The sequence below is a fragment of the Ptychodera flava genome, chromosome 8 (assembly GCF_041260155.1).
Source record: "Ptychodera flava strain L36383 chromosome 8, AS_Pfla_20210202, whole genome shotgun sequence".
NCBI lineage: Eukaryota > Metazoa > Hemichordata > Enteropneusta > Ptychoderidae > Ptychodera > Ptychodera flava.
Genome location: NC_091935.1, coordinates 27904484 through 27932023, shown reverse-complemented (window position 1 = coordinate 27932023; position 27540 = coordinate 27904484). Strand labels below are relative to the sequence as shown.

The 27540-nt window shown below is 36.8% G+C and overlaps 2 protein-coding genes across 3 annotated transcripts in view; both read left to right on the top strand.

The window, feature by feature from the left end:
* LOC139138940 (uncharacterized) overlaps positions 1-9323 on the top strand; it is a 37659-nt gene extending 28336 nt beyond the window's left edge. For both annotated transcript variants that reach the window (XM_070707565.1, XM_070707566.1), the window contains exons 10-14: positions 513-833; positions 1383-1643; positions 3582-3728; positions 4421-4579; positions 5050-9323. In XM_070707565.1, the coding sequence (XP_070563666.1) occupies positions 513-833; positions 1383-1643; positions 3582-3728; positions 4421-4579; positions 5050-5441 (1280 nt within the window). In that variant the 3' untranslated portion in view covers positions 5442-9323. The remainder of the gene's footprint in view (positions 1-512; positions 834-1382; positions 1644-3581; positions 3729-4420; positions 4580-5049) is intronic.
* A 5283-nt stretch (positions 9324-14606) lies between these two features.
* The window catches only part of LOC139138937 (uncharacterized), a 32861-nt gene continuing 19927 nt past the window's right edge, over positions 14607-27540 (top strand). Inside the window, exons 1-5 of the mRNA XM_070707560.1 lie at positions 14607-14737; positions 20057-20206; positions 21960-22053; positions 24161-24310; positions 27155-27331. Of these exons, the coding sequence (XP_070563661.1) occupies positions 20066-20206; positions 21960-22053; positions 24161-24310; positions 27155-27331 (562 nt within the window). The 5' untranslated portion in view covers positions 14607-14737; positions 20057-20065. The remainder of the gene's footprint in view (positions 14738-20056; positions 20207-21959; positions 22054-24160; positions 24311-27154; positions 27332-27540) is intronic.

Sequence of the window (27540 nt, the reverse complement as noted above, 5' to 3'; positions counted from 1 at the left end):
TATGTATGTATGCATGTATGTATGTATGTATGTATGTATGTATGTATGTCTGTCTGTCTGTCTGTCTGTCTGTCTGTCTGTATGTATGTATGTAAGAATGTATGTAAGTATGTATGTATGTATGTATGTATGTATGTATGTATGTATGTATGTATGCATGCATGCATGCATGCATGCATGTATGCATGCATGCATGTAAGTATGTATGTATGTATGTATGTATGTATGTATGTATGTATGTATGTATGTATGTATGTATGTATGTATGTATGTATGTCTGTCTGTCTGTCTGTCTGTCTGTCTGTCTGTCTGTATGTATGTATGTATGTAAGTATGTATGTATGTATGTATGTATGTATGTATGTATGTATGTATGTATGTATGTATGTATGTATGTATGTATGTATGTATGTATGTATGTATGTTGATCGTACCCCTTTTGAGAGACTTCTTTACGTTTACCGTTTACATGCATTTGCCTAGTGGCTACACTAACATTTCTCTCCATGTAGAAAAAGCCGAAAAGCCGTTCATCGAAGAAGCATACGACTTCCCCAGTTTGACTTTCCTGGTAAATACTCCTGAGACTATTACATGCCGAGCGAACAACGGTAAACCACCAGCAAATATATACTGGTACATTAATGACGAAATGGTGTCTGAAAACATCACAACCAGGCTGGAAGTTGGTACTAGAAATCGCATGAATACCGTCAGTGTCCTGACTGTTGTACTGAGTCACGAATACGTCAATGGAATTATTACCTGTGAGGCACGGAGCGATGTAGTCAGATACCAGGAAACTACAGCAGTGACACTTGAAGACGTGAAATGTAAGCGCCCCCTCCCCGGAGATTTACAGCAAGGGTGGACCTAATCTAAAATAAGGGATACACTATTCCTCTGAAAAAGGGAAGCAAAAAACGGACAAAAATCTAGAAGTGCAAAATTTGTCCCAAATATTTATCCTCTCCTGTAGTATTATCAAAGCTATTCACATGTCAGATTAAAAAAATAGAAAAGAAGTTTATGGAATTCTTTGAGAAAGTTGGCATAGTCTTCTCATGCCAGAAATAATATCCAAAGTTGTTGCAGGTGAAAAAACGCATTATCCTCATTCCTAAAATAAAGCCTTTATTATGATTGATACTTGACTAATCTTCATTTGATCTTCATTACCAGTTGGCTATCTTTTTCCTTTCTTTCTTCCTGTTTTCTTTCTTTTAGCTTTCTATACCTGTGTAATCACCTACCAACCAACCTACTACTCACCTACATGTATGTCTATCTATCTATGTTTGCATCTATCTATTCATCTCTCTATTTTACAATATGTCTGTCTATCCGTCTAATACATGACAACATCCATTTTAATCCGGCAGACAAACCACGTGTTGACGTCACTTACGAACCCCTGTCTCCAACTGAAGGCGATGACGTCGTTTTCACTTGTAACGTGGACGCAAACCCAGACAACGTCACTTATCATTGGGAAGTTGATGGTACACCGGCCACCCAGGAACATGGGGCCAAGCTAACCCGTAGAAAGGTCAAGGCGCGAGATTCAGACCTAACAGTGACTTGTATTGCAACAAACGACATTGGGGATGGTCGTGACACGGCTACAGTGAACGTAGGGACTGGTAAGTAAATGATAAAACAGAATCAGGCTTCTTCCATTTCCGTCAAGAAAACGAGACCTGCTGTGTAAATTTGTACGAGTTACGGTGCTGCATGAAAGTGTGTTAGCGATATGAAAAGACTTACAGCGTGGACAACATAACACGAATTTACAAGATGAAAGTTCTTAATAATTACACATTTGTCACCAAATAACGTAACTCAAAACCATTGAAGGCAACGCCTACTAGGCACATCAGGTACTTTACTGCAGTATGGTAATTATGTAAGGTGACTCAGTTTTCTAAACAGAAAAAAATATTCAGAGTAAATATTTTAGCTGCCAAGGAAAATAATTTGGGGACATTTGAATATTTAGAGCAATGTGGGTCATATGGCTTAGATGGGTGCACGACGTTACCTAGTTTTTGCCATCTGGCGTCTGGTGTCAAAGAAATGTATAGAACGAATGATTAGTAAATATGGTGAAAATTTGATTTGAGGGAATGAGCTCTTGTGATGCCTTGGTTGAACAAAACGAATAACGTTACGGAATTATCCATTTAGTGTAAATCAAAAGCGTACAAAGAAACAAACTTATTTTAGTTGTTTGACATCGTTGTGAACTCGGTTGATGACTTACGTCCATCTCATTTCACAGTTTGATATTTTCTCCGTATTTCTTGCCCATTCTTGTAATCCATTCCTAGAGGTCGTTATCCCATTCTGAATCTCAGCATCTTTGTGTTATTGTTATCTCGAACATAGTGTACTGTCTTCCAGCAATAGTTTAATACTTTAATCTTTTGAATATTTGACGAGTGACATTGACTTTGGCAGTAACCTTAGATGAGTTTGTTTTTTAGAACTGGTGTCAGTCCAACTACAGTAGCAGGTACTAGGTGGCAATGAAACTTGGTCTTGAGAGTAGTATTGAGCGGATGAAAAAACAAGACTCTGTTCCAAAATAGAGTTTATTTCTAAAACTTCGACGTTTCGATTCCACACAGGGAATCTTCATCAGGAATCTAAAAAACAACAAAATTACAGTAAATATGGGACTAGTAAAAACGAAAAAGAGCAACACTGGCGTAAAACCATTTAAAAACTATTCGAAAAACTGAGAGTTTTTCGAATAGTTTTTAAATGGTTTTACGCCAGTGTTGCTCTTTTTCGTTTTTACTAGTCCCATATTTACTGTAATTTTGTTGTTTTTTAGATTCCTGATGAAGATTCGAAACGTCGAAGTTTTAGAAATAAACTCTATTTTGGAACAGAGTCTTGTTTTTTTCATCCGCTCAGTAACCTTACACAAAAAGTCGTGAAGTTAGAACAATCTCACTTGTTTATTTTCCTAATCTTGAGGTAACCGTTTATCTTCCGTTTAGAGATGTTTCGTTTTAACAACTATCAATGACCGGACGTCAGGTCTTGACCTCCACGTTCTGTACTGACAGATCGTTCCACCTTCTTTTGCCTACTCATCTTTAGTTAATTATGCAAAGTCATGACAGAACTTCATATGCAAATTTTCACTTGATATCAGCTGTGCATTTTAGTTTTTAGAGTGAGGCTGCTTTGAGACATGAGAGATACCTTTGAGAGACCACTGACGACCGTGACCCAAAGACTATTGTTAGATTGTCCTGGTTACAGAAACTATACCATGTAACTTGTGTGTTACTCAGCTAATACAGTATTTCTTAAAGTATTTCTGTGTACCTGTTGCTGTCTGTTTTGGTCAAACGTTCTACCCAAGAGTGAACGTATCAAGACACCAAATAGCTCTCTCCCCATTCGGCTATGTGACAATAGCATGTTGGTCCATGAAACGAACTTCAACCGGGTGTAACATCAGTCTAGTTTGAATGTAAGGGCCGCTGGTATGTTGACTAACTTAGCCTCGGAAATCTTTGTATTGTATTGTATGTACGTTTACTTTAAAATTCTTTATGCGACAGGTCTAAGTAAGAAGTGGATTTTGGCAATCGTCTTGTGTGGATCGTTTGGTTTATTGCTCGTCCTAATAGCACCGGCACTGACATATCGTTACCGATACAGAATACAACGCTGGTTGCTTTGGCACTTTGGTGGCTATGAGGAGAATGGTAAGCAGTGCGCTTTAAGGGACAATAGCTGTAACTGTTGATAATATTTTCATGATCACTGTTCTAGAAAAAAGTACATGTCATTCTTTTCCTCCGCGAAGTACATTTAAAGTCAAAATATTGGCCTTGCAGACAACTTGTTGTTTATTATATACAATGTTTTTGTCATCAAATTTAGTCTCGTCCAGATTTAAATTCAGTTGTTAACAACGTTAGCACTTGACATTACAGACATGGTATAGACTACAATGACAGGTTGAAGTATAGGCATTTAGACATGGTTTTGAGAGTAGAAAAAAAACTATTTTGCAAAAAAAGCAAAATAGTTGAAACTCATTTAACTATGCAAAAAATCAAACAAACAAAACTGTTTCCACCTTTCCACACTGGTGCAGTGTTTGCCAAGATAACTATTTTATTGTATTCTTGGCTTTCGAGTGTCATGTGCTCCTATTTTCTATTTTCAGTGAGTAAAGCGCACATATTCGAAACCATTTTTGCCGTACGGAATCACAAACAGGATTTACGTTTTAAAGTCATCTTCACCTTTTATCATGAAATAATCCTGTATTGCATGTCTCTCCAGTCATCTTTGAGGTTATAAAACAGTCTCATTACTGGCGATACAAGCAAACATCAAAATATTGCGACTGACTCTGCAAATCATCGTTTGTTCTCCTCGTCTGTTCCAGATGATAAGACATACGATGCCTTCGTATCCTACTGCAGTGGGCAAGGAGAAGACGACTCGGCAGACGAAGACTTTGTCCGTAAAGTTCTTATACCCGAACTGGAGAAAGACGACCAATATATCATATGTGAACATCACAGAAATTTCGTTCCTGGAACAGGTAATGATGATCAGTCGTGTCGTACGGTCATCAGTATCCCGTTTTTCCTCACTTGTTCGGCAGCATCAGCTACCGTCCCTCTGGTGAAGTAAAGTGGCCTACGGGTTTATGTCCATGTCAATACTGAATCGTGTATAAGTAGGGGATTAGGGAGGGAAGAATGGAGTGAGAGAGCCTTTGTGTATGTTGTGTAAGTAAAGTATCACTATGAATGTCTTCAGAACCAAATTTGTATGTGGTGGGATACTACAGTCAAATAGACCAACTGTAGTGGAAACATGAGCAACCCGTCAGTCTATCTTCATTCAGGATGATTGAGTAAAAATTCCCTTTCGAATCTATAAAGCGTTGTAAAGCGTACGCCGGCGTGGTTGTTTTTATTTACTATACTATGCGTTATGTTTTACAAATAGATATTACTTCGATTTCCATGGTGACTCACACAGCGACTTTTCTCTTCCCGTTCACAGACATCATGACCAATATCATCAACGCAGTTATTGCAAGCCGCCGTACTATATTGGTTCTCTCGCCCAGTTTCGTCGAGAGTGAGTGGTGCCGCTTTGAATTCTTGAAAGCCCAAGAAGAAATGATGAAAAAGAAGACCAAATTGATCCCCATCATGTTTAAAGACATCTCAAGAGTGGAGGACACGGATGCAAACTTGAAAAGCCTTCTGAGTGAAATTTCTTACATCGCTTGGCCTCGAGAGGATGAGAACAAAGACAAGTTCTGGGACAACATGAAATACGCGATGCCCAGGAAACGACCGAGAAAACCCAACGAGGCCCGCAAAGCTAGAAAACCTGTCATGCTGGTGGACATGAACAGAGATCATGGTAACGACGAAACACAAATCTAGGAGGTCGTCTTGATATTAAATCTAAACAAAAACAGCATGCGTACTTTTGTTTCATGGAATCAGATTAGGTTGGCGAAGTGAGAAGCTTAGGAAGCCAAAGGCCGAAATAGCACCGGCGGCCACCCTAACCTCGAAAAACAAATCTAGGAGGCTGTCTTAATATTAAATCTAAATGGAAACAGCATGCGCACTGTTGTTTCAAGGAATAGGTTAGGTTGGTGAAGTGAGCAGCTTAGAAAGCCAAAGGCCGAAACGGTATCAGCAACCGCTTACAGCTAAAGCTGTGTCAAAGTAAAAACTAAGTTTTCTCCGTATATTCTGCGGGCTTGAAGATGCGTAAGGCGATTCATGCAACAATCTGTTTTTATTGTGGTACAAGCATCCCATTCCCAAAGAGGATTGGTAGCCACATCCTATGAGTCACGGATGTTACCTCTATTGATAAACGAGCGCAGGTTTTGTATCTTTCAAATGGGAAGTCTTCCGATAAGACAAGTGTATGTGTGTCCGTTTTCTCACTAAATTCAAAGATGTAGACTAAAGTGATCAAATGTCAGAAGCCTCACAACGAGTTGTCAAGCCAATTAGTTGCCGGTTTTGCGCTTGCCAAGTACAACAATAATTACCAGTTATGAACTATGAAAATTATCCCGTTTCAGTGTATGTTGCAGTTGTCTGTAAACTAACACTTTTCCTTGATATTATTGCTACGAGTTTGCAACTTCGTTAAATTGTTGTGATCTACGTTACGAGTAATATTCATCGTGTGTAGCTTAAACTGAAAATATTGTTAAATATACAAATTGGAAATTAGCTGAATGAAAATGTTAAACTTCTTTCACTACAGTCATACATCATTGTATCATCACTTATATAGCAAGTTCGATTGCTTTTGGTCAAGCCCTTCAAGGTTTACATGCATGCTAGACCGTGATGGTTAATTGAATATGCAAATTTCCAATTAGCTGACGTGAAATTGTAAAATACTTGTACTACGTACCAAATAATCGTATTATCATTCATTAGCACTTTTATCCATTTTTGTTAAGTCCTTCCAGTTAAATATCCCTAATTGAGAAAGTTTATGAAATATGTAAATTACTGAATAACTTAAATGGAATATTAAATGTCGTTCACTTCCGTTATTCATTGTAAAATCAATGTAATTAGTGAGTTTTATCAACTTTGGTCAAGTCCTTCCGGTTTAATGTCCGCAATTAGGGAAGTTCATCAAATATGAAAATCACGAGCTACCTTTGTAAAATTCAAACTGTCTTTGACTACTACAGTATCGTCTCATCAATACGCATAGTAACTTTCATCAGCTTAGGTTGGATGTTTCAACTTAAATATGCCTAATTAGAAAAGTTAGTTTACAGACGCAAATCAGTAATTAACCAATCTAAAATTGCTAAATAGCTTACATTAATGTTATAACGTATTATCTTAAATGTACATAGCAAGTCTCGTCAACTCTGATCAAGAAAAGTGAGATACATATTTCACACCAGAAAAGTTTTTAAATATGCAAATAGGTAATTAGCTGATATAAAAATCCAAAATTACATCATGCTACATAGTAAGTTTGGCCAACTAGGATCCTGTAAATCCCGGTATTGGGAAAGTTTTTAAAGATAGTATGCGCTTTGAAAGTAAAAGACATACTTCTTCTCAAACTTCCCTCGTTAGAATTTTCGGCCATTCTCTTGCCAAATTATAGGTCCCTCCATAGAGGGACCAGGACCAAAACAAGAGTAAAAATCTGTGGTCACCACGCAAAGTTTTGAACTAATCTAAGAGAAACAAAGCACATAACATTTACCGTGATTTAAAATTCAAAAGCTTTTCGAGAGAGTCAAAGTTCTCAGAAATATCGAAATATTTGAGAGGTTCTTCATAGCTGTAGATCTCATTTACCCATTGTCATCTCTACTGCTGTATTACTTTCTCCCATTCATGGCAAACCTTGTATTTTCATTATGGAATTAGAAAAGAAGACAATATCTTCCGTTGCTATGCTTGTTTGAGTCTCCTAGCTGTCAATTTGCGAGGCACTCTCTTGCTCTACCTGATTTTTTTTCAATGTAAATGTTCAAAATTGCTTTTTCAAGTACATTTAACAAGTAAAATGTATACCGGGCTTTTCATCATCATGAACGTTGTTATTTTAATCCTTCATTTTGATTTTAATGCTGTGGGACAAAGCGCTTTCAAACCCGTACAAATGCTCCATATCATTACTATTGCCTGTATTGGGTGGTTCATATCTGGATTAACTCATCTAATTCCACATCTACTATTGTTCTTATTTTAGCCAGAATATCTTCTGCTCCTATAAAGTTTGTCTGAGCACTTTCATGCAGGGTCTGGTTATTCCTAATGGTATTTTTGATAAATATGGTGTCTTTTTATGCATTTGTACCATCAGATTTTGTCTCTAATATTTGTTTTGCATTTTATTATTTTTAGTCATTTTCGGCCAAAACTGAAAAGAGGATCTATATGTTGCTGGCTGATGGGCAGATTCAACCTCATATACAATTTTCAGGTTCTTTGACCCCATTGTATGAAACGGCCAGTATTTCTAACTTTTTGCTCTGTCAATATTAAGATTGTCCCTTTAAAAAGCAAATAGAATTAGATTAATTCAACCTTCCTTTTGTTATATTGTATAAGCCCATTGGCATTTGTAACTTCTCTTTGTCAATTTTAAGTGTATCATTTTGAATACCTGATAGAATTACATAAATTGAAAAATTTCATCTTAAAAAAAATTACGATGCACAAGCATCAACTACAGGGTTACCTTTCTTTAACACAATTGATACAGTTGGTCGCGCATATATAGTTTGCAGTAATATTATGAAAAAATGTATCACTTCCATATATGGACAAATTTTACAGCTGAGTGAGGCTGTGGCAAGAATTACTGAAATAGAATAAAATATTTTATAGAGAATACAACTCCAAGAAATGGCTGGTGTATCGTTAAGCACATGTTATCGTAGAGCAATGTTCTTGAAATTGAATTCAAATAACTTCATGCAGTATAAAATAGTGGATTATCCCATACTTCCTTTACACAGAGATTGTATGTCATTCTTTATATTGTGGATCGATCTAATATGTAATATTAAATGAATTTCATTTACTTATATTGTGTATTGAATGTACCTCGATTGTGTGACACTTAAGGTGGAACGCGCCTTGGGTACACAGACAGACAGTCGGATTCTCAAATTCCTACAATTCTTTTCTGATCTATCACTTATGACGGCTCAATTTAAAGGTCTTGCCGAAAGAAAAACTTTCACCGGCTTAGTTCTTCAAAAATCCAAAATTTAATTTTCCCCCCATTAAGTTAACACAGGAATGGCGGAAATTTTGTTTTTCAAATATCACAAAATGTTGGGTAATTTGTTTCGCTAGTTCCAAACTTTGCTTGCTGATTTGGTACGAGTATGGTTCAAAGTTTCATTCAGGAAAGGTTAAGCAAAAGCTTAAGTCTTTCACTTTCGAGGCGCATACTACCTTAAATTCTACCTGAGGGCACTCTGTTTCACAGTGTACTGACGAGTTTTTGATTATGAAATATGAATTCTTCTATATCACTGCTATCGGATCTGTTAACAATTGCAAGTAAATTTAGGATTTTTAAGTGCTGTGTACAGATATCATCATTGTATCAATTACACTGGGATTGGATTTAAATTTAACAACCTTATCAAACTGACGTATGAAAGTCTTAATGTGGAGTGAAATACCTCCAATCAAAGTGAAAAAAGATTGACAGTATAGAGCCTGATTAACATTTCTTATCTGATCTTCAAGACGTGGTTGACTTTCTGGCAAAATTCAAATAAAAACAAAAATTTTAATGAATTCCAGCTTCAGGATGTGCGTCATGTATGATGATAAGTAAAGTGATTATCAATCAGGTGTAAATACTGATATTTTCGATGTCTTTGATGAGAGAATTGCAAATATTCAGTGACATGAGAATGTAACTTGTGTGATGAAGTCTACCTTCCACAATAATACCAGTACACTACTCACTGTCACGCACGGCCACTGCTTAACACTTACTCTCAAAAATCAATTACTTGTCTTTTGTCAAATAAATTACAACAAAGTACTGATTCATGTACGTTTGGTTTAGATAAGATTTAATTTACTCCTACTGTGCCTGTGGCTACGCCAGCCCGGTATAGTCTCCCCGGCCAACACCACGCTGCCAAGGGCGAGGTTTTGAGAGTGGGTTCCTCCTCAAATTAACGATGACCAAGATGTAAATTCAGACTACAAAGGGAAGCACAGAAACCTAGACAAGTTGTGATGAGAAACGATAAGGCTGCAATCCAGTAGATGTTCATAATCATGGATTACGGACAGCCTTAGCATATTTATAACTCCAACACAATGACTGTGTTTATTAGATTCTATAACATTACAGATTCAACTTTGTCATCATTGGTCCTTATATAGCACATATCACATAGAAAACATTGTTGTTAGGAAAACACCGAGTTGTTAAAAAGTTTTTCTCATCTTTCAGCCCTCACAGATATCAGAGGTATTCTGTTGTTTAATTACTGTAATCTCCTTTCTTAACTCTTCCCTTTAAGAGATAATGTCACTACCTTTTCTGACTGTGTAAATGCTATTCAAGTGATCATACATATAATAATACACTTATATCAATGGCATGAAATACTTGGGAGCATGCTGGAACACGCATGCCCATGCTACCTTGGCGCAGGTAGACTGCAAGATAAACTCGCAAACTTTGCATGTTGATAGTAATACAGAATATTGTTAGGATATTTGCCTAAACAAGCCAAATCATCCTGCTTTTGGTAAATGTGTACTTGTAACCATCATATACTAATCAAGTACAATTATGTTAATTATCCGACGTCTATATATGCACAAGTATAGCAAGTTTTTCATTGGAAAAAATATCAGTTTTATCATAGACTCCAATGTATAGCGGATGAACATTATCGGTGAAATTCCAAAATCGAAGTCCTTGTAGGCCTACACATACGAGTTGCAACCGCCCCATGCAAATCAAATACATTTACGTCAATTATAAAAACGTCAATTATCATATACCTACATTCGCGTACCTGTGTAAAGCTATGAACACGATTGGAACTAAATTGGGATAATTGGATTGGCAGAATTTCTCAAGAATTTTAGAAATTTCTCTAATTTTACACCATATTTGCTTACCATCTTTAAAATTTTATACACAATTTGCGATGCTGTTGAAATCTTATGAGTAAGAATCAGTGCATGATAGTATCTAATGCAATTTTGTTCAAAACATATGACAATATTCACATTTGGATGAAATATAGAGAGTTTGTCTGTAGTTTCTTCATTACTGAAACACTAGTAATAATTTTGTCATTTTTTCCTCGACCAAAATGAAGCTTTTCGATTGATTTACAGTCAAGTCAGTCAGGGTCTTTTAAAATGTGCCCTGACTCAATTTTATGTTTATGAAGCCTTAAATTCATGAAAAAGTCAGGGGCATTTCAAAAGTGCCCTGACTCAAAATTCGTCAATTAGAGAAATTTTAAGCATTTTGCCTCGTTTCTTCAGTACATTTACACAAAAATGAACTTATTTTCATAAAAATGGATCCGATGAAAGAGGTATGCAATAATCGTTGTGTTTTCGTTGTTTTGTCCGATGAGAACAATATTTCAAATTTTACACTATTCTATCATTTTGTAAAATTTCAGCTGTAAAAATTTCGATTTCGTTACATTTTCGTAATAATTACTCTCATCCAATTTCCCAAATTAGTTCCAATCGTGTTTATGGGAGAAAGCGCCCTCAGATCCGTGCATTTTTTAGGTATCACGCCCCTGTCCGGTGCCCAAATATGGGCAATCGCGTGCATTTCTGAACTATCTCGATTCTGGTTACTAGGCGCGTTGCTATCCACAAACGTTCCATTCGTACACAAAGCCAGCGCGAGATTTGGAAAACGTCTGCTCGCTCAGATCGTAGTTGCGCGTGGCGACAGTGGAGCCGCGCCGGTAACATCGGCTTTTATTTCTAAATTCTAGTGAAATCCTGTGTATACTAAGTGCGTGCCTGTTCACTATAAATTACAATGAATTGACATCCCGTTTTTGTCCTTCTTACACCTCGATTTCAGCCTTGATCTCTGTTGGTCACGTAATAGTACGCATATTGGTTTGCGCGTTCTAGAATTCTGCAGGTAAACAAATGACGTCATTAGGCCTATGTATGTCAGTCCGCGACGGGAAGCGGCCATCGTATTTATGAAAAACTGACACAAATGGCGATGAATTTTTGATATCGCACGCATTTTTATCTCCTAAACAATGTTGAATATTATGTAAACTACATATTTATCATTCCATAAGGTATATGATAAAACCTTTACGGCCCTGACACGGCTTTTGCGGCCCCTGGTCGTACGGCGTACGGGCCCTCGCACGCTCGGGCCCTTCCGCCGTACGACCTCGGGCCGAAAAAGCCGTATCAGGGCCGTAAAGATTATAAATGCATAGATATTACTATGTTGTATTGAGAAAGAATGATATAGTTTTCTCATAGACTACCAGTATAGTGAATCAACATTATCAATTAAATCCAAATATCAAATTTTTGTACACACATGCACTTTTTACCTTCCACTGTAAGCAAAGTACGTTTACATGAATAATCAAATATGTAGCCTATAGGTCTAGGTAGAGATTTTTTTATGGAAAAATAACAAAATAATAAATATATAATATCATACAATACACTCAAATGTATTATGATTTGACATTTTAGGACGAACCAAATTAGCTACATTCTGCCTTCTAATAGCTGCGCAAAAAAGACATGCACAAAATTTCATGACCCTTCAAAAATGCATGTGCATAAAAATTGCGAACCATCTGTAATTTCTGTCCAATCCCTTTGGGGTATTTCAAAATTATAGCAAGTCAGAATGGGAGATTTGAATGTTAACACATTGTGAGTTTGTTAGTGGGGTAATTTGAAAAAATCTTGGAATATTTTTTTATTCTATCGCACCCCTCCAGAGGTATTTGTGTGTGCAGCTTTACACAAGCAATTGGTTTTTTTGGAGGGGGGTGTCATGACATCTTTGTCATCTTAAAAAGGGGGGGGGGGGTTATCGATTTTTTATTGCTCACAGCTGCGGGCATAAATCGATTGATCGAGCCGATAATCGATTTATTTAGTAGACTTCCTAGCTAATGGGTGAAGAGTGTAACATTTCCTAATCTTTTCAATGCAACCGACAAAGGCCGATCGGGAAATTAAATAGTAACGATAGTGTGTTTTCACAGTAACAATACTAACCGGTTCATACTAACATTCCCTTGATATTGTCATTTAGCGACGCAGATTTGGCTTTCGTAGAAGTATAGTCTGCACTACACCAGGAAGTAATTCGAATAAAAGCAAGAGCGTTTTATAAACATGTAACAAGGAAATCCTGGAGTCATCAGAATCAAGGACGCTAATATTTCAATGTACTGTGAGGGGCGGTCTGCAAAGTGATTTACGGCAATGTATCCGAAATAATATATATATATATATATATATATATATATATATATATATATATATATATATATATATATATATATATATATATATATATATATATATATATAATACTTCAAGTACAAATTACTTTAAGTACAAAGTAATAATATATATTACTTATGTTGCATCCTGCAATCTTCAGACAGAAGTGAAAGAATTCGTAGCCTTACACACAGACATTCTCTTTCACTCCAATCTATCCTGAAATATTTATATATATATATATATATATATATATATATATATATATATATATATATATATATATATATATATATATATATATATATATATATAATATTTCAGGATAGATTGGAGTGAAAAAGTCACTGAGTCGTGACTCAGTGAGTTTCACGCTCTATGCGATCATCAGACAACTGAGGAATCCATACTCCCGGCATACATGTACATATAAAGTTTGGCACCCAGGTGTGGGGAGTGTTTGTATGTGTTGAATATGCTCCATTTTCTAGATGCAGTCCATCAATTAAAGTTTATTTATGTGGCGACATTTTGAGACAAATTCTGAACTTTCATCGAATAAGTTGTTCTTGTTCGCAATGATTACGCCCCAAACATTAATTATATCAAGGTAAAAGCAGGATATAGTGAGAGGTCGAGGAGTCCACTACTCGAGGACGCCAAATTGGATGAGTAAGGAAAGTTGGTTAAAGGCATAAATGCTTTGGTATCTTGTATAAACACGATTGGAACTAATTTAGGATAGGTGGATGGAGAAGTAAGGTCGTTTTAACCTGCAAATGTAAGCTAATCTGCTTTTCTTTTTAAGTTACACACTTGTTTTTTATGAGTAATTTGTAATATTTCAACATTCATCTCTATGGCACCAAACACTTTTGAGAAATTTGGAAAATATGAAGATCCAATTATCCCAAATTATTTTCAATCGTGTTTATATTATGCTGAATTTGTCACAATTACATCGAAAATAGTGACCTTTGAGGTCTACGAGAAGAATTTCTTTTTCGGAGGATGTCAGTGAAATGTGCATTATTTGCTGAACGTGTCATCACTGTCTTTTTTATTTTCTCATAGCATTGAAAAGAATAACACAATTAGATCATATGAATTGAAAAATATTAACATGATTAGGCCGCCAGAATTGAAGAGTTTAAGACCGCCCATGGTATTCTCCAAAAACTCACGATAAGCTTATAATCTGAATAAAATCCGAATGTACAATCTGGACCTTCAAACACCTCATCAAAAAATTGTGACTACGCTTTCACAGATGAAGTACACATATCCCCAAGTGCGACAGTTTGCACAAATCTGAATTGGGATCCGAATAGATCTATAGAATTATATAGCTCCGACTTATTGACCTTGGAGCTAAAGTTCTCTGCTCTGCTGTACAAAAAGTTAGCTCAAAATTAAGTTTCACGACAATGCCATCAGAAAGGTATGGCAATGGGGAACTATCAGTTGCTTCTCGCCGTTTTCCGTAACCGATGGCGAGGTCCAAATGATCTGCATTACTTTTTTGACGACGGCTCCTAATGCATATAGATTACGTGCGTGACCCGGAATTCCAGCCTTGTGAACTAGTAGTAACAGTGAGAGCTAGAGCTGTCTGAAAGCTTGCGTCATTAGGGTATCACTGTGGATTCTGGTCTGTGACGTTCGGTAGAAGAAATCTGTTGCCACACTTTTCTCAAAACACTCAGGTAGGTAGCAAGTCGCACGACCGTGTTTTCTGTAACGGGATCGATGATCTGTAATGGGTGAATTCAGGGTTTTCTCTCGACTGCGAAATTGCGCAAATTGCGCATTTCGAGTTATTGTCTCCTATGATAAAGTTACTGCACGGAAATCACGCACAAATCACAGCAGGCAAAGACGTCCATACATCATGAGGGTAACCCAACACTGCGCCCTAAAATATCAAGTCTGCCCCCTTATTTTGATGCATGGGACACAAACATCGATGCACAAAGTTTTTGCATCTGAGCCATTTCACCACCCATTATTTTCCCATTAATGACTTCCTCGTTTCTTTTCCTCCAATACATTACCTCAGACGACCATCGTAGTCGTTTGAGTATACACTGAACACAAATGTAGAGTCTCTCAGTTGCAGCAGAAATGACTGCACTTATACATGTACATGTCTTAGGGACAGAAACTACATTGGCGGCGGGGGGGGGGGGGTCGGTGTTTTTCAAAACGACGTTGCGCGAAAAAATAGTGACCCTTTAAAAACTTTGCAAGAAAAAGAGACCTTTTTGATTTTTTTTCGAAAAACAGCTGTGACCCTCTCCCTGCGTGTCATGGTCCGTATCAATAAAATCTTGCTTCACATATAATTTTCATTTGACCTTTTAAAGGGACAAAGTCGCCATTTTTCATGAATTTTGTTTGATATAAGATACTATTTATATTGTTTGACATGTTTAAACATACTGAATGAATGGGTGACCATGCATATATTCGACCCCGGTTTTAGACACGATACATGAAACAACCGCCAGAATGAATTAATGGTCATGACCATTAATTCATTCTCGCGATGGTTTCATTTAATTTGTCTAATACTGTGGTTGAATATATGCATGGCCACCCATTCATTCAGTATCTTTCAAAATGTCCAACAATATAAATAGTATCTTGTATCAAACAAAATTCATGAAAAATGGGCGACTTTGTCCCTTGAACTTTCAAAGAATCTGTTTAACCTTTACAAATAATCACTTTGGTGAAATTCCAATATCATGTTTATTTTTCACATCGGCTCCTTCAAAAACCCCATTTTCATGACGTATATTTATATCAATTGCCAAACATTTATAAAAGCAGAGATTAGTTAGTTTTGTATTGTGAAAAAAAAATTCACAGTTTCCTCATAGACTACAAAGTATAATGAATGAACATTTCGGTGAAATTCCGAGTTAAAATTTCTTGCACACACATACACTTGTAACAATGTGCACCCTTGTCTAATTAAGTACATTAATAACAATAATCAAGCGTCTGTAAATACACATATCGGCCTAGTTTTGCATTGGAAAAAAATATTCATAGTTTTCTTATATGCCTACATGTATAGTGTATCGACGTTTTCGGTGAAATCCAAATTTAAATTTCTTATACTCAGACGTACTCGTAACCACTCAAGTCTAATAAGTACGTTTATATATCAATTTTCGAACGTCTATAAATGCACAGACATTGCTAGTTTATATTATTGGAAAGAAGTTCATAGTTTTCACATACTCTACCATGTATAGTGAATCAATATTTTTGATGGAATCAAAAAAAAACAAATTTCCTGTACCCCGTCCACATTTAATTTTGCAGAAGCAAAGTACTTTACAAAAATTATTAAACACATGTAAATGTCCAGGCATATCTTGTTTTGTAAGGGAAATTGTTAATAGTTTGCCTAATAGATTGTACCGTACTATGACATCATACTTTTGGGAGAAACGCTGAATCGGGCACATCTTGCCTCCTTATAGTTGCGATAGTTTCGCAAAAATGATAAGCCTCCTCCGTAAGAAATTTCATAATCCTTCGAAATTCTTGGACGAAAAATAGCGACCCACCTCCAAAATAAACACCGGCCCACCCTGTAATTTCTGTTCATTCCCTGATTACATGGTTATGAATGAATGAATGAATGAATGAATGAATGAATGAATGAATGAATGAATGAATGAATGAATGAATGAAGGAATGAATGAATGAATGAATGAATGAATAAAGGTATGTTTTCCGTACCTGGGATCGAGACTGGGACAAGTCTAGGTTGTATCCAATTATGCAAGTTTGATGCCTACGAATGCAATCCTTTCAAAGATTTAAAATATTTAGTTATGACATTTGCCTCTGCACAAATCCAGGCTGTTTGAAAAGTTGAACGCTGAGCATGTCGACGTATTTGGAGGGTAAGAACAAGAATCTGCATTCTAAAAACAAAAAAAAATACCGGAAGATACATTAAAATTTACAGCTAATAGAGTTTAGAAGTGAAGCGAAGTGGAAATATTTCATGTCAATCTTTTTATCCTCATTTCACTTTGATAATTTGCCAATTTTGCGTCGTACTTTCTGAGGCGTTTGTTATTCAAAGCCAAACGGTAACTTCCGTATTTGACCTAAGTGTTGCAATTGCTGTACCAGTAAATGCCTTTCTTCTCTCAAAATTATCTACCGAAGTGCCGAGTGATCAACCTTTCAACACAGCCGCTTCACTGTCCATGATTGGAGTAACGGGAAATGTTAAAACCTTTTTCCTGTCAAGTTCATATTTCATCATCAGGTCGAGTTGGTCAAAACTAGTGAAGCACAATATGTCCCATTTGGTGCATTTTAACAGACAGTTGACATTTAAAGGCCCCTGTTTATACTGTAAACATGATTTTTATCTGGACTAAAGCTTATTGAACAGACCAAACCAAACGGGTGGAAATGCTTTTCACTGAGTTGGCTGATGGGGAAGTGATACTGTCTGGCAGGGAAAAGGTTTTAAATGTTGATAAATGAAGCTGAGTCAGGACTAGAATTCATTTCCAACGATAACAATGTATACCCACCTTTCCAACTCTACAGTCAATGATTACATGACAGAGTTGCCGTACATCACCCTTTGTGTGAGTAATTATACAAGGTACAGTCTGAAAGTTGTGCACCTCCGGATTTGACACTCCGACTAGGTCATTCAAATATTTACAATGGCTTGCAGGTCTGGTGCTTACGTTGAATCATTAGAAGCCATTGAAGTAAGAGGAGCTTCCATCGTCTTGTTGTTGTGAAATTCGAAAAGTTAGGTCCCTAGAAGATTTAACACCTCGAGTGTAAGCCGCCTTTGTTTGAGTTTCAAATATTTTTAGATATTATAAGGTGATATGTTCGTCAAATTCGCATCGTGGTGACCCCTGATTTCATTCGTCATTATTTCAGAGAATGGTGTAAAGTTCCCGATCGGAAAGCTTGAGCAAATGATTTATATAAGTAGTATAAGGTCTTCACAACCACCATTAAAACACCTACAATATATCTTTTGATCCACGCAGTTTCCATTCATTTCTAGTTTCGGATAGGGCAGGCAAATGGATTGCATCTCAGTTTCCTAGTGTGATAAAATTAGGTATCCGGTAAATCACACAGTTTGGTGCACGTGAGGGCGGCAACAAACTTCCTACTGTGACCAATACTGACAATCACAGCCAACTGGTTAAGCAAGATAAAGGATCCTTTTAAAAACAGAATAACTATATGTAGGCACGTATTCAAAAGCATAAACTACAAAGTCGCTTTTGTTGGCCAGTTCACCGTTTGTCCACAGAGAGAAAAGGCTATCAAAATTAAATACCTAATAATATTGCGACAATGAGTCTCTGTGGTCTAACATACTGACGGTTGGCACTGTTGCTGATCATGATGGGGTTGATCAACCCGGAAATATCACCAAAATATTGGCCACAGAGTGCAAGGTAATTTTCTCAAGGAATCATTTAATACTGTAAACATGGGCTTTCCCCAAGGATGTTTCATGTCTTAACACATTTCCTTTTGTGCACACAAATTAACTTAGGCATGACAACGCAATTGTTGTTTTAATCAAATTTGTATTTGATATGACACGGTTCTCCTTGCAAGGACAAATGCCTTGAAAAGGTTCTTTATTTTATCAGCTATATCTATTTAAACTCTGGATTCACTAAATTTAAATTCATTTGTTTTACAAGTTCGGTTTGTAGATCAATTTTGTATTACCGTGTTGTCCACTGTCTGTAGTGTTGAATATATATCAATGATTGTGGGACTCTGTGTACTCAAGGGGTCGTTTTCATTATATTTTGAGATTAAATGGTTAATAGAGTCTTTGATTTGATATGATATAATATGATATGATTTGATTTGGTTTGGTTTGAAAATATGTGGTAAACGAAGTGAGACTTGTTGAAGGGTGTTGAGGGAGGGTAAGCGGAAAGATCGAAACAGCGATATGAGAGAGACACCGACTGGAGAGAGAGAGAGAGAGAGAGAGAGAGAGGAGAGAGAGAGAAGAGAGAGAGAGAGAGAGAGAGAGAGAGAGAGAGAGAGAGAGAGAGTCGGGGCGCGCGAGCGATGGGGTATTGCAACGGATAATTTACTATGGTAGTACGCGCCTTTAAAAACTGAGTTTGATGTCCGATTTTTGTTTTGCAAAAAAGTAACAAATATCACATTCATTCCACCAACGTCGAATATATGTCCAATTGAAGATAACAAATTGGAATGTGCAAATTGCCTGCCACGATGGATGTGCACGGTCACAAATGCTAAACTTGTCTTTCAAAAACACCAATTAGTTAGGACGAAGACGGTTGCATACATTTTTTCTCTTGTATAAGAGATGACGCCATAGGTAGTTTTATTTATTAACCGGTCAAAGTAAAAAACATTTGTCATTTGAAGGCACAGTTACGAAAGGCCGCCATTCAAACGTGCGAAACTGCGCAATGTCACAATGTCACAATGTTATGGGCCGTCATTTTACCTGTTGCTACAAAGAGACTTTTTTACTGGCTTTACTGCCATGACCTAAATACTAAATGACCTGGCATCTGAAGTACATCCCTTCAATACAATTTCCTGCCTTGAGATCTTCCAGGGGTCCTCTTCTAGGAACACGTCCCTTGCTTTTCGCCTCAGAAGGATGTTGCTGTTGTTTTGCTGTGGAATTTTACCTTGGGTTACAGGCATACAGGTCATCCACCTGCACAAAGTGCATAACATTACAGGAGCGGGTGGTCGTTTATTACAATTCATGTGGTAAAATTTTCCCCGTGAGAACGTTTCCACCTTGAAACTAGTAAACATGAAAAACTGATGAATTGATTTCCATTGATTGATTCAGAGCCAAGTTGTAAGGCAACGGACGCAAGCTTGAGACATTTCTTCATGACATGATCCGCAAATATCAATATACCTATTGAATCAATCACTGTATACAGTGCATTATTTTATTCACACGGTTTATCATGTGTTTGTTCCGATAGCATCCGAATATGGTTGACATTGTGAAATTATTATTCATGATAGTAGGCATTACTTGTTACGCCATCGATGAAGCGACTTCCAGGTACTTCGACTGGTCATGTTATAGAAACAGAACGAATTATGAAGGTTCCACCGATACAAATACATTGGTAAGTCACTTGTCAATCTCAGTGAGAGTTCGAATGAAGGAAGGGCGTTCCGTTCCCTTTGTATTGCATAAAAATTCAAATGATACATGTTATCACAATACCTAATCACAATACCAAGTCAGTGTTCTTATCGTACACTTTAAAGTTATACAGTCACCTGTAATCTAAATATGGCCAAGTATGGTCAAAGGGGAATTCCTTGGTATTACAAATGAACATGTTAGGGCGCTGTTTTTAAAAAGCGGCCACCCGCTTAAAATCTGTGATTCGTCAGATTTTCTCTTTCCATGGTAACTGTGGGAAAATTGGAACAGGTGATAGTATACCTTTAGTCGAGCCATAAAACGTGATAGCAGAATGGACAACTAGCAGCATGACGAGATCAAGCGAGTGTTGATATTCCATGGAGTCAACAGGCAGGAATACAAGCTTTGTTGACACACGAAACCCAACATAATCACACTGCCACGTAAGTTGTATCGTGGCGTCTATATAAACATACACTGTTCAAAGCGCCCTCGCCAATTGCAACCCAAACCTGGCGACTTGGTAAAGAAATGAGTAAAAATTAGGTGAACTTCCGGAAAGATTTATATGAAGGCACAAATCATGGTATTTAATGTGTTAACAGAGTGTTCCGACTTTAATGAGTTGTGCAAACACATGATTGTTCTCAGTGCACAGCTACACCAATGATGGAGGCAGTCGAATATCTGGTTTGTCCGATCGCCGAGAGAGTTCTTTGCAATTCATAATTCAAAATTCAAAATTCAAAATTCAACATTAAATACCTAAAAACGAGGCTTTACAAACGCCATCTTGGTTGGATATTCATGATAATAGTTTTTCGTAACTGTTTTGAGTTCTTCATCAAAGATTGCTTTCTCATTTCATAGTTTCGGTCCCGAACATTTTGTTTTTGATCTGCGCTGTTAAAGGTACTAATCTGGCTAATACTTTGGTTGCCTATAATGGGTAAAATACTTCCTTTTAGTCAATATTATGATCTTCTTGGAATACAAGTGCTAGGGATATGACTAGCCATCATAACCCTACTATACCTGAAAAATAGTGGGTATTTTTCCACTCGACCATTTTGACCTAATACTGTATATGTAGACCTAATATTAAGGGAAGGAAGGTCTCGTAGAACTTGTTATTAAAAAAATAATGTAATAATGAGTAATTTACAGTGCCTACTTTCTTCAAACCTCTGCTAAATGGTAAGCAGTCGACAGCTGAATGGTAACTCGAATGATAACTGCAGTAAAATTCATGAAAAATAATAAGGTCAAATCTGAAAAAGGAAATCTAAAGAGGGAAAGTGTCTCTTTCGGCCACGGTATTTTCGCGACAATACCCTATCAAGTCTCGTGCCGCACTGCATGAAAGCGGTCTGTTCAAAAGGTGTTCATCAGTGGTGTTGTCTTTCCTTGATTCTTTCAGGATGCCTTATTTCCGTGTATTAGGCACAATCCAATCACTAGTATATTCCGCCAAGTGTGCTGACAATCAGCGTGCTTTATTGATCGGACATACGAGAACTGAAAATTATGTGCATGGATCGAAGATACATCGTAAAGAGGTGCTCTCACGGTCACTCATGCCCGCAGGCGTTACATAATTTTGTTTTGTCAAATAAACTTACCTTCCCACTCTTTCTACCATCGTTTTTGCAAATAAAGAGAACACCCTGGTTACTACTCCAGAAGTTGTGTTCGAAATTACGCATGACTGCAACTTTGAATTACAGGGCCAAGATGTTGTATCAGTTAACATAAAGGAACCACCTGCCTCTCAACTGTTACTGGTGGGATTCGAAACAAGAGTTTTCGTCGAAGATAAGTGTAAGCTTGATTCGCAGTGTTGGCAATTTTTAGTTTCAGCGTAGCTGAAGTTTGTCCCACAATGAAATAGGTGAAAATAGTGCGACTTATCATATCCAAAGACGGTGATACCCATTATCATACATCGGTTGTGTTGAATTCATATATATATATATATATATATATATATATATATATATATATATATATATATATATATATATATATATATATATATATATATATATATATATATATATATATATATATATATATATATATATATATATATATACGAAAAATGGATTGCTTGTCAATGCATGCAAAGTATTGGGCTCAACATTGCATTTCTGCAGGGCGATAATACTGAGAATCTAGGAACCTGTAGTTGTCACTCTACAGGCTGTTTCATGCGCTAAGCAATCATCAGGATTGAGGATTTGGCGGGAATGGGACAGTTTACATTGTGTTGCAGGTGAGTATGTATATTCAAATAAGCGGTTGCGGCCAATGGCAGGTCAGTTATTTAATGAGAGGAATTTGCTGCGGTGTCTGCATTTTGAGAGGAATTCTGCTCGTCTGTTAAGGGTTGATTTGCTGTCTGAATAAATTATATGGAGTTTTTCTGTTATGCGAAGGTTGCAGCGTTTGGTTTTATTTGAATTGGGGAGCTCTGTCGATAATTGACCGTTTGATATCGTAGTTTCTGTTGTAGTCTTTGAGTTTCTATATGAATTTTGAGAGTAAATAGCACAGAACTTAACAAACGAGCAGAGTTCCTCTCAAAATGCAGACACCGCAGAAAATTCCTCCTTATTGATAACTGACCTGCCATTGGCCGCAACCGCTGATTTGAATATGCATACCCACCTGCAACACAATATAAACAGTCCCATTCCTGCTAAATCCTCACTCCTGATGATTGCTTAGCGCATGAAACAGCCTGTAGAGTGACAACTACAAGTTCCTAGATTCTCAGTATACATATATATATATATATATATATATATATATATATATATATATTATATATATATATATATATATATATATATATATATGTATATATGTATAATGTATATAATATATATATATATATATATATATATATATATATATATATATATATATATATATATATATATATATAATTGCAACTTTATTCAATTTCTTAAGACAAATAGGACCGCTATCAAATGCTTAGCAATAGTGAGCGAGTAGTGTGTAAACTCAGTTTATTTTATTAATCTTAGTAGTCGTCTAAATGGAATTCGACAAAGGTCCTTGAACTTGACTAATGTGAAAAGCAATTAGTTTTCGACACAGGTTATCGTAATGTTGCTTGGATAGTCGTTCGAGGCGGGCGGCCGCAGGTCGTCGTTTACTTGGAAAAAATAGAAAGGTCAGACACCGATTTCAGACAAGCAGCCTACAAGAAACAAAAGAAACAATTTGGCGTCAAATAAATGATCCCCGACTATCACAAATACCTTCAAATGTTTATTGCTCCAGAATGACCGGCGTAGAAACGTTACATGTGCCGAAATTCGGCAATATTCACTTCCTGGGGATTCTGCACACTTGCCCTGTATCCGCCATACTGAATTCGAACTACCTTACCCACAATTTAATGCGAAGTCCAATTAAGTCAGTATGGCGGATACAGGGCAAGTGTGCGGAATCCCCAGGAAGTGAATATCGCCAAATTTCGGCACATGTAACGTTTCTAGGCCGGCCATACTGGAGCAATAAACATTTGAAGGTATTTGTGATCATTTATTTGACGCCAGATTGTTTCTTTTGTTTCTTGTAGGCTGCTTGTCTGAAATCGGTGTCTGACCTTTCTATTTTTTCCAAGTAAACGACGACCTGCGGCCGCCCGCCTCGAACGACTATCCAAGCAACATTACGATAACCTGTGGTTTTCGATAACACTGATACTAGTCTTAAATCGTTATCAAAACTTTTGGAAATAGTTTAAAGCAATCGACTTTATCGTGAATCGTAAAGAAAAGGATGAATCACCAGCTTATCAAAAAGGAAACAGTAATGTGTGAAATTTAATCAAACGTTTAAATCACATTTATGATCACCAAGAGTGCAAAACATGTTATCGTTTATTCAATAGGTTCTTTGGCTGTTTATGCACACTCCGATTGGACGCTCTATTCGATTTTCATTAGTCAACATGCTGCCGACGTGGTTTGTCAAACCTATCGACCAATCCCAATGTCCGTAACGTTGATCAGAGTTGGTGATGTAGCTGACCGAACTGTAGGTTCGTATTGCTGATCTTGTTTAGATAATTATAATAACCAGACAATATGCACTTTTGCAAATTGTTACTAGGGCATGTGAAAAGCCTCGTTTCATATAGCGGACGTGCAAACAATTTAACACTATCATAAACAGTGACTATCTGAAAACACTGCACTGTTCTTTTGTCATCATGCCAGCTATGTGAAATACCTTTCACTTTGTGATTTCTTCGACCATATTATACTCTTCGGGAACATAAATTAGAGAGATTTAAGAGAGCTTTGATAATTTCTATTGCATACCCTTGCTCGCGTTGGTTTTTTTTGCCACTCAAAGGGTGACCTTTACGGTGTTCTTTCGGTCTACTAGCATTCGAGAGTAGGCAACTTTTAGAGTCAGTGTTCTTTTTTAAAATCCTTAGTTCTTACATAAATACCATATTTTCAAAACCTATCCTAGAACATCCTTCAGCTGTAACGTTATTTCACAATACCCATTTAGAAATATATCTCAACGAAAAAATATCTTGCGTTAATTATTATTACTATGTGCGTAGCTTTAACAGTCTTATCTTTTTTATGCATGTGGTTTTGAAACTTACTTTGCTGTTGTTGTTGTTGTTGTTGTTGATTTTGTTGTTTTTGTTGATGATGATGAAGATGAGAATGCTGTTGTTGATTTGTCATGTTTTTTAGTTAACCTATTTATTCATTAATGTAGGCCACATGGCCAAATTCCCGGACGCATAAGACTATATGGGTTACTGCGAGCGATATCAAAGGATTCTTAGATAATTGTATTTAATACATAGTATTTAAGTTCATCCAAGACTGCAGCATTACATTTTATGTAAATAACCTGAAGTAGGTAGTTTTAAATTAAATTTGGACTTTTGCTACATCACTGCCTAAATGAAAGCCCAAGATTTCCAATCCAGTGAATAAGTATTGGAAGTATATCACAATTAAACATTCGAAAGACAATTTTAACGTTTCCGTCCCTTAATACACATTTTTAAAGGTTAACAGACCCTTTTTAGTTTCCCGTCAGATCTAGATAGACTTGATTTATCTGGCATCGCCTTTTTATTTATTTTCTTACTTTGAATTCTATCCTTGCTTAGGTTTTTTGAAGTGAACATGATCATCGGGCAAAACTAGTTGTTAATCGAAGATCAAATTTAAACTACATAAATAAACAAACGAATTTTAGGATTCAAACATGAAACTGATTTGTCAGAATTAATTTACTTGTCACATAATTTTACAGCTTGTTCAGAGATGTTATTGTTGCAAACATCGCTGCTGTTTCGCACAGGTGTGTACTTCGTCTCACTTTTTCCTTGTAATAAAGGGAAGCCTCTTGTGGTTACCGGTCTTTCTTATAAAACCCCAATTGGTTAACTGAAACCAGTTTGTCATTGAACTATTTTCAAACAGCCGATCAGGTTGAGAATGTCCAAGTTTCACTAATTAGGTTGCTGTACGTATGGATTATCTACCAATCAGCTATAACATTCCAAGTCTCTGCACACTGCCAGTTTTGCCAATGAGACGAGCCATAAAAGTGTTTGTTTGTCGTCAAAACTATCATTTTGCAACTGACCTATCACAACGCTTCACGTGGGGGCTGTATCTATTGACCGAGTCACTAGTTTCAGTCTTGAAGCTGATATCTAATATATTAAAATGTTCATATTTTGGGCTCATGACAGCAACAGATAAGACGTGTGGTTTGCCTTTGCTTCATTGTTTAAATCCGGATGCATATGTGCTTTCATAGGATGTTTCATTATATTGGCAATGCTAGAGAAATAACAAAGCTTTTACTTTCCTGAAGATGCCAAGTGCTAAGAGGTGTTGCAGGGCTCGAAATTAATTCTTTTCCGTAGTAGTCTACTTGGGCTACAATTTTCTGAATTGGACTTGAATTTGAATCCATTTCTGTCCAATGGCCCATGCATATTTTTAATTCGGGGATACCAAGACAAGAAAATGCTATTTTTCTATATTCTGCCCATAAAATGAATTTTCTAGTCATTTAATGTGAATATTTCACACCTTTAATACCCAAGGAAACAGGTATAATGGACGATAGTGATACTCAAAAGTTTGGTGACCTATTGACAACCCGTTTTACTCTCAGAGTTGTATGCAAATTTTGATAGTCGCCATGACAACGACACGACCTTCTCGGCACTGAGACATACTTTAGCAGGGCTAAAAGCAAAGCATGGGCCTTTCTGTAGGGAGGAATCATAATTTCCATGTAATTGTAATTGATACATTATGATCAAAATACAACGAAAATGCGTTTTCGTTGGCCATCATTTCCTGCGCCTGTCATTCAAGTACTTCAGTTCAGATATTGAAACTTTGTTGCGAAGTTCAACCGCACGACTGGTCGTCTCATTAATTAGTATAACAAAGTCATAGTCTGGCCTTTCAGAGTCTACCTTGGTTTTACTGCATCCAAAACTGACCGACCGGGCATGGCATGCCCAGTAGTGACTGAATTTCAGGTCTCAGGCTTTGGTAGTCCGTGTGGGCTACCATTCCATGGATTTTGGTAGCCCAAGAGAAAAGTTGGCTGTGTGTGGACGCGGGACTACCGCTAAATTTCGAGCCCTGTGTTGTATCCGTATACTCGGCCTTTCTTGAATGTTTATATGCCTGACGTTAAACCACTCCGTACTTTTTGGATGTAACTTTCCTCTCTTTCCAGAAGACAGCCGTTAGCCGCGATGCATATCAAGGAATTTCGTAAAAGTCTCATACGACCATAAACTCCAAAGAATCGATGACAGTTACAATTATTCCTTACGTCGGCATGACACGTTTTTCTGTCCATTCTATGTTTACAGTCAACCCGGACGATTTAGATCATCCTATTCCAAGGCAGTGGTTGAAGAAAGGGCTAGTGATTAAACTTCAGTTTCCAAGTTTCTCGTATCTCGGCAAACTCCTGATTTTCTGCACTCCTGAGTATTTTGGCGCCCTTTACAGTCATGCAGATTTTGAGATCGTAATAGATATGCCGGGTAAGAATATGTACTGCCGATATTTATATTCAAATTTCCTCCATTTCCCGCCTCGTATCGCAAACACGATTGGAACTAATTGGGGATAATCGGATGGTGAAGTATTGTCGATTTAATGTACAAACATAACCTCATCTACTTTCTTTTTAGGTTCAACACTTGTTTTTATGAGTAATTTGCAATTTTGCAACATTCAGCTATACGGCAAC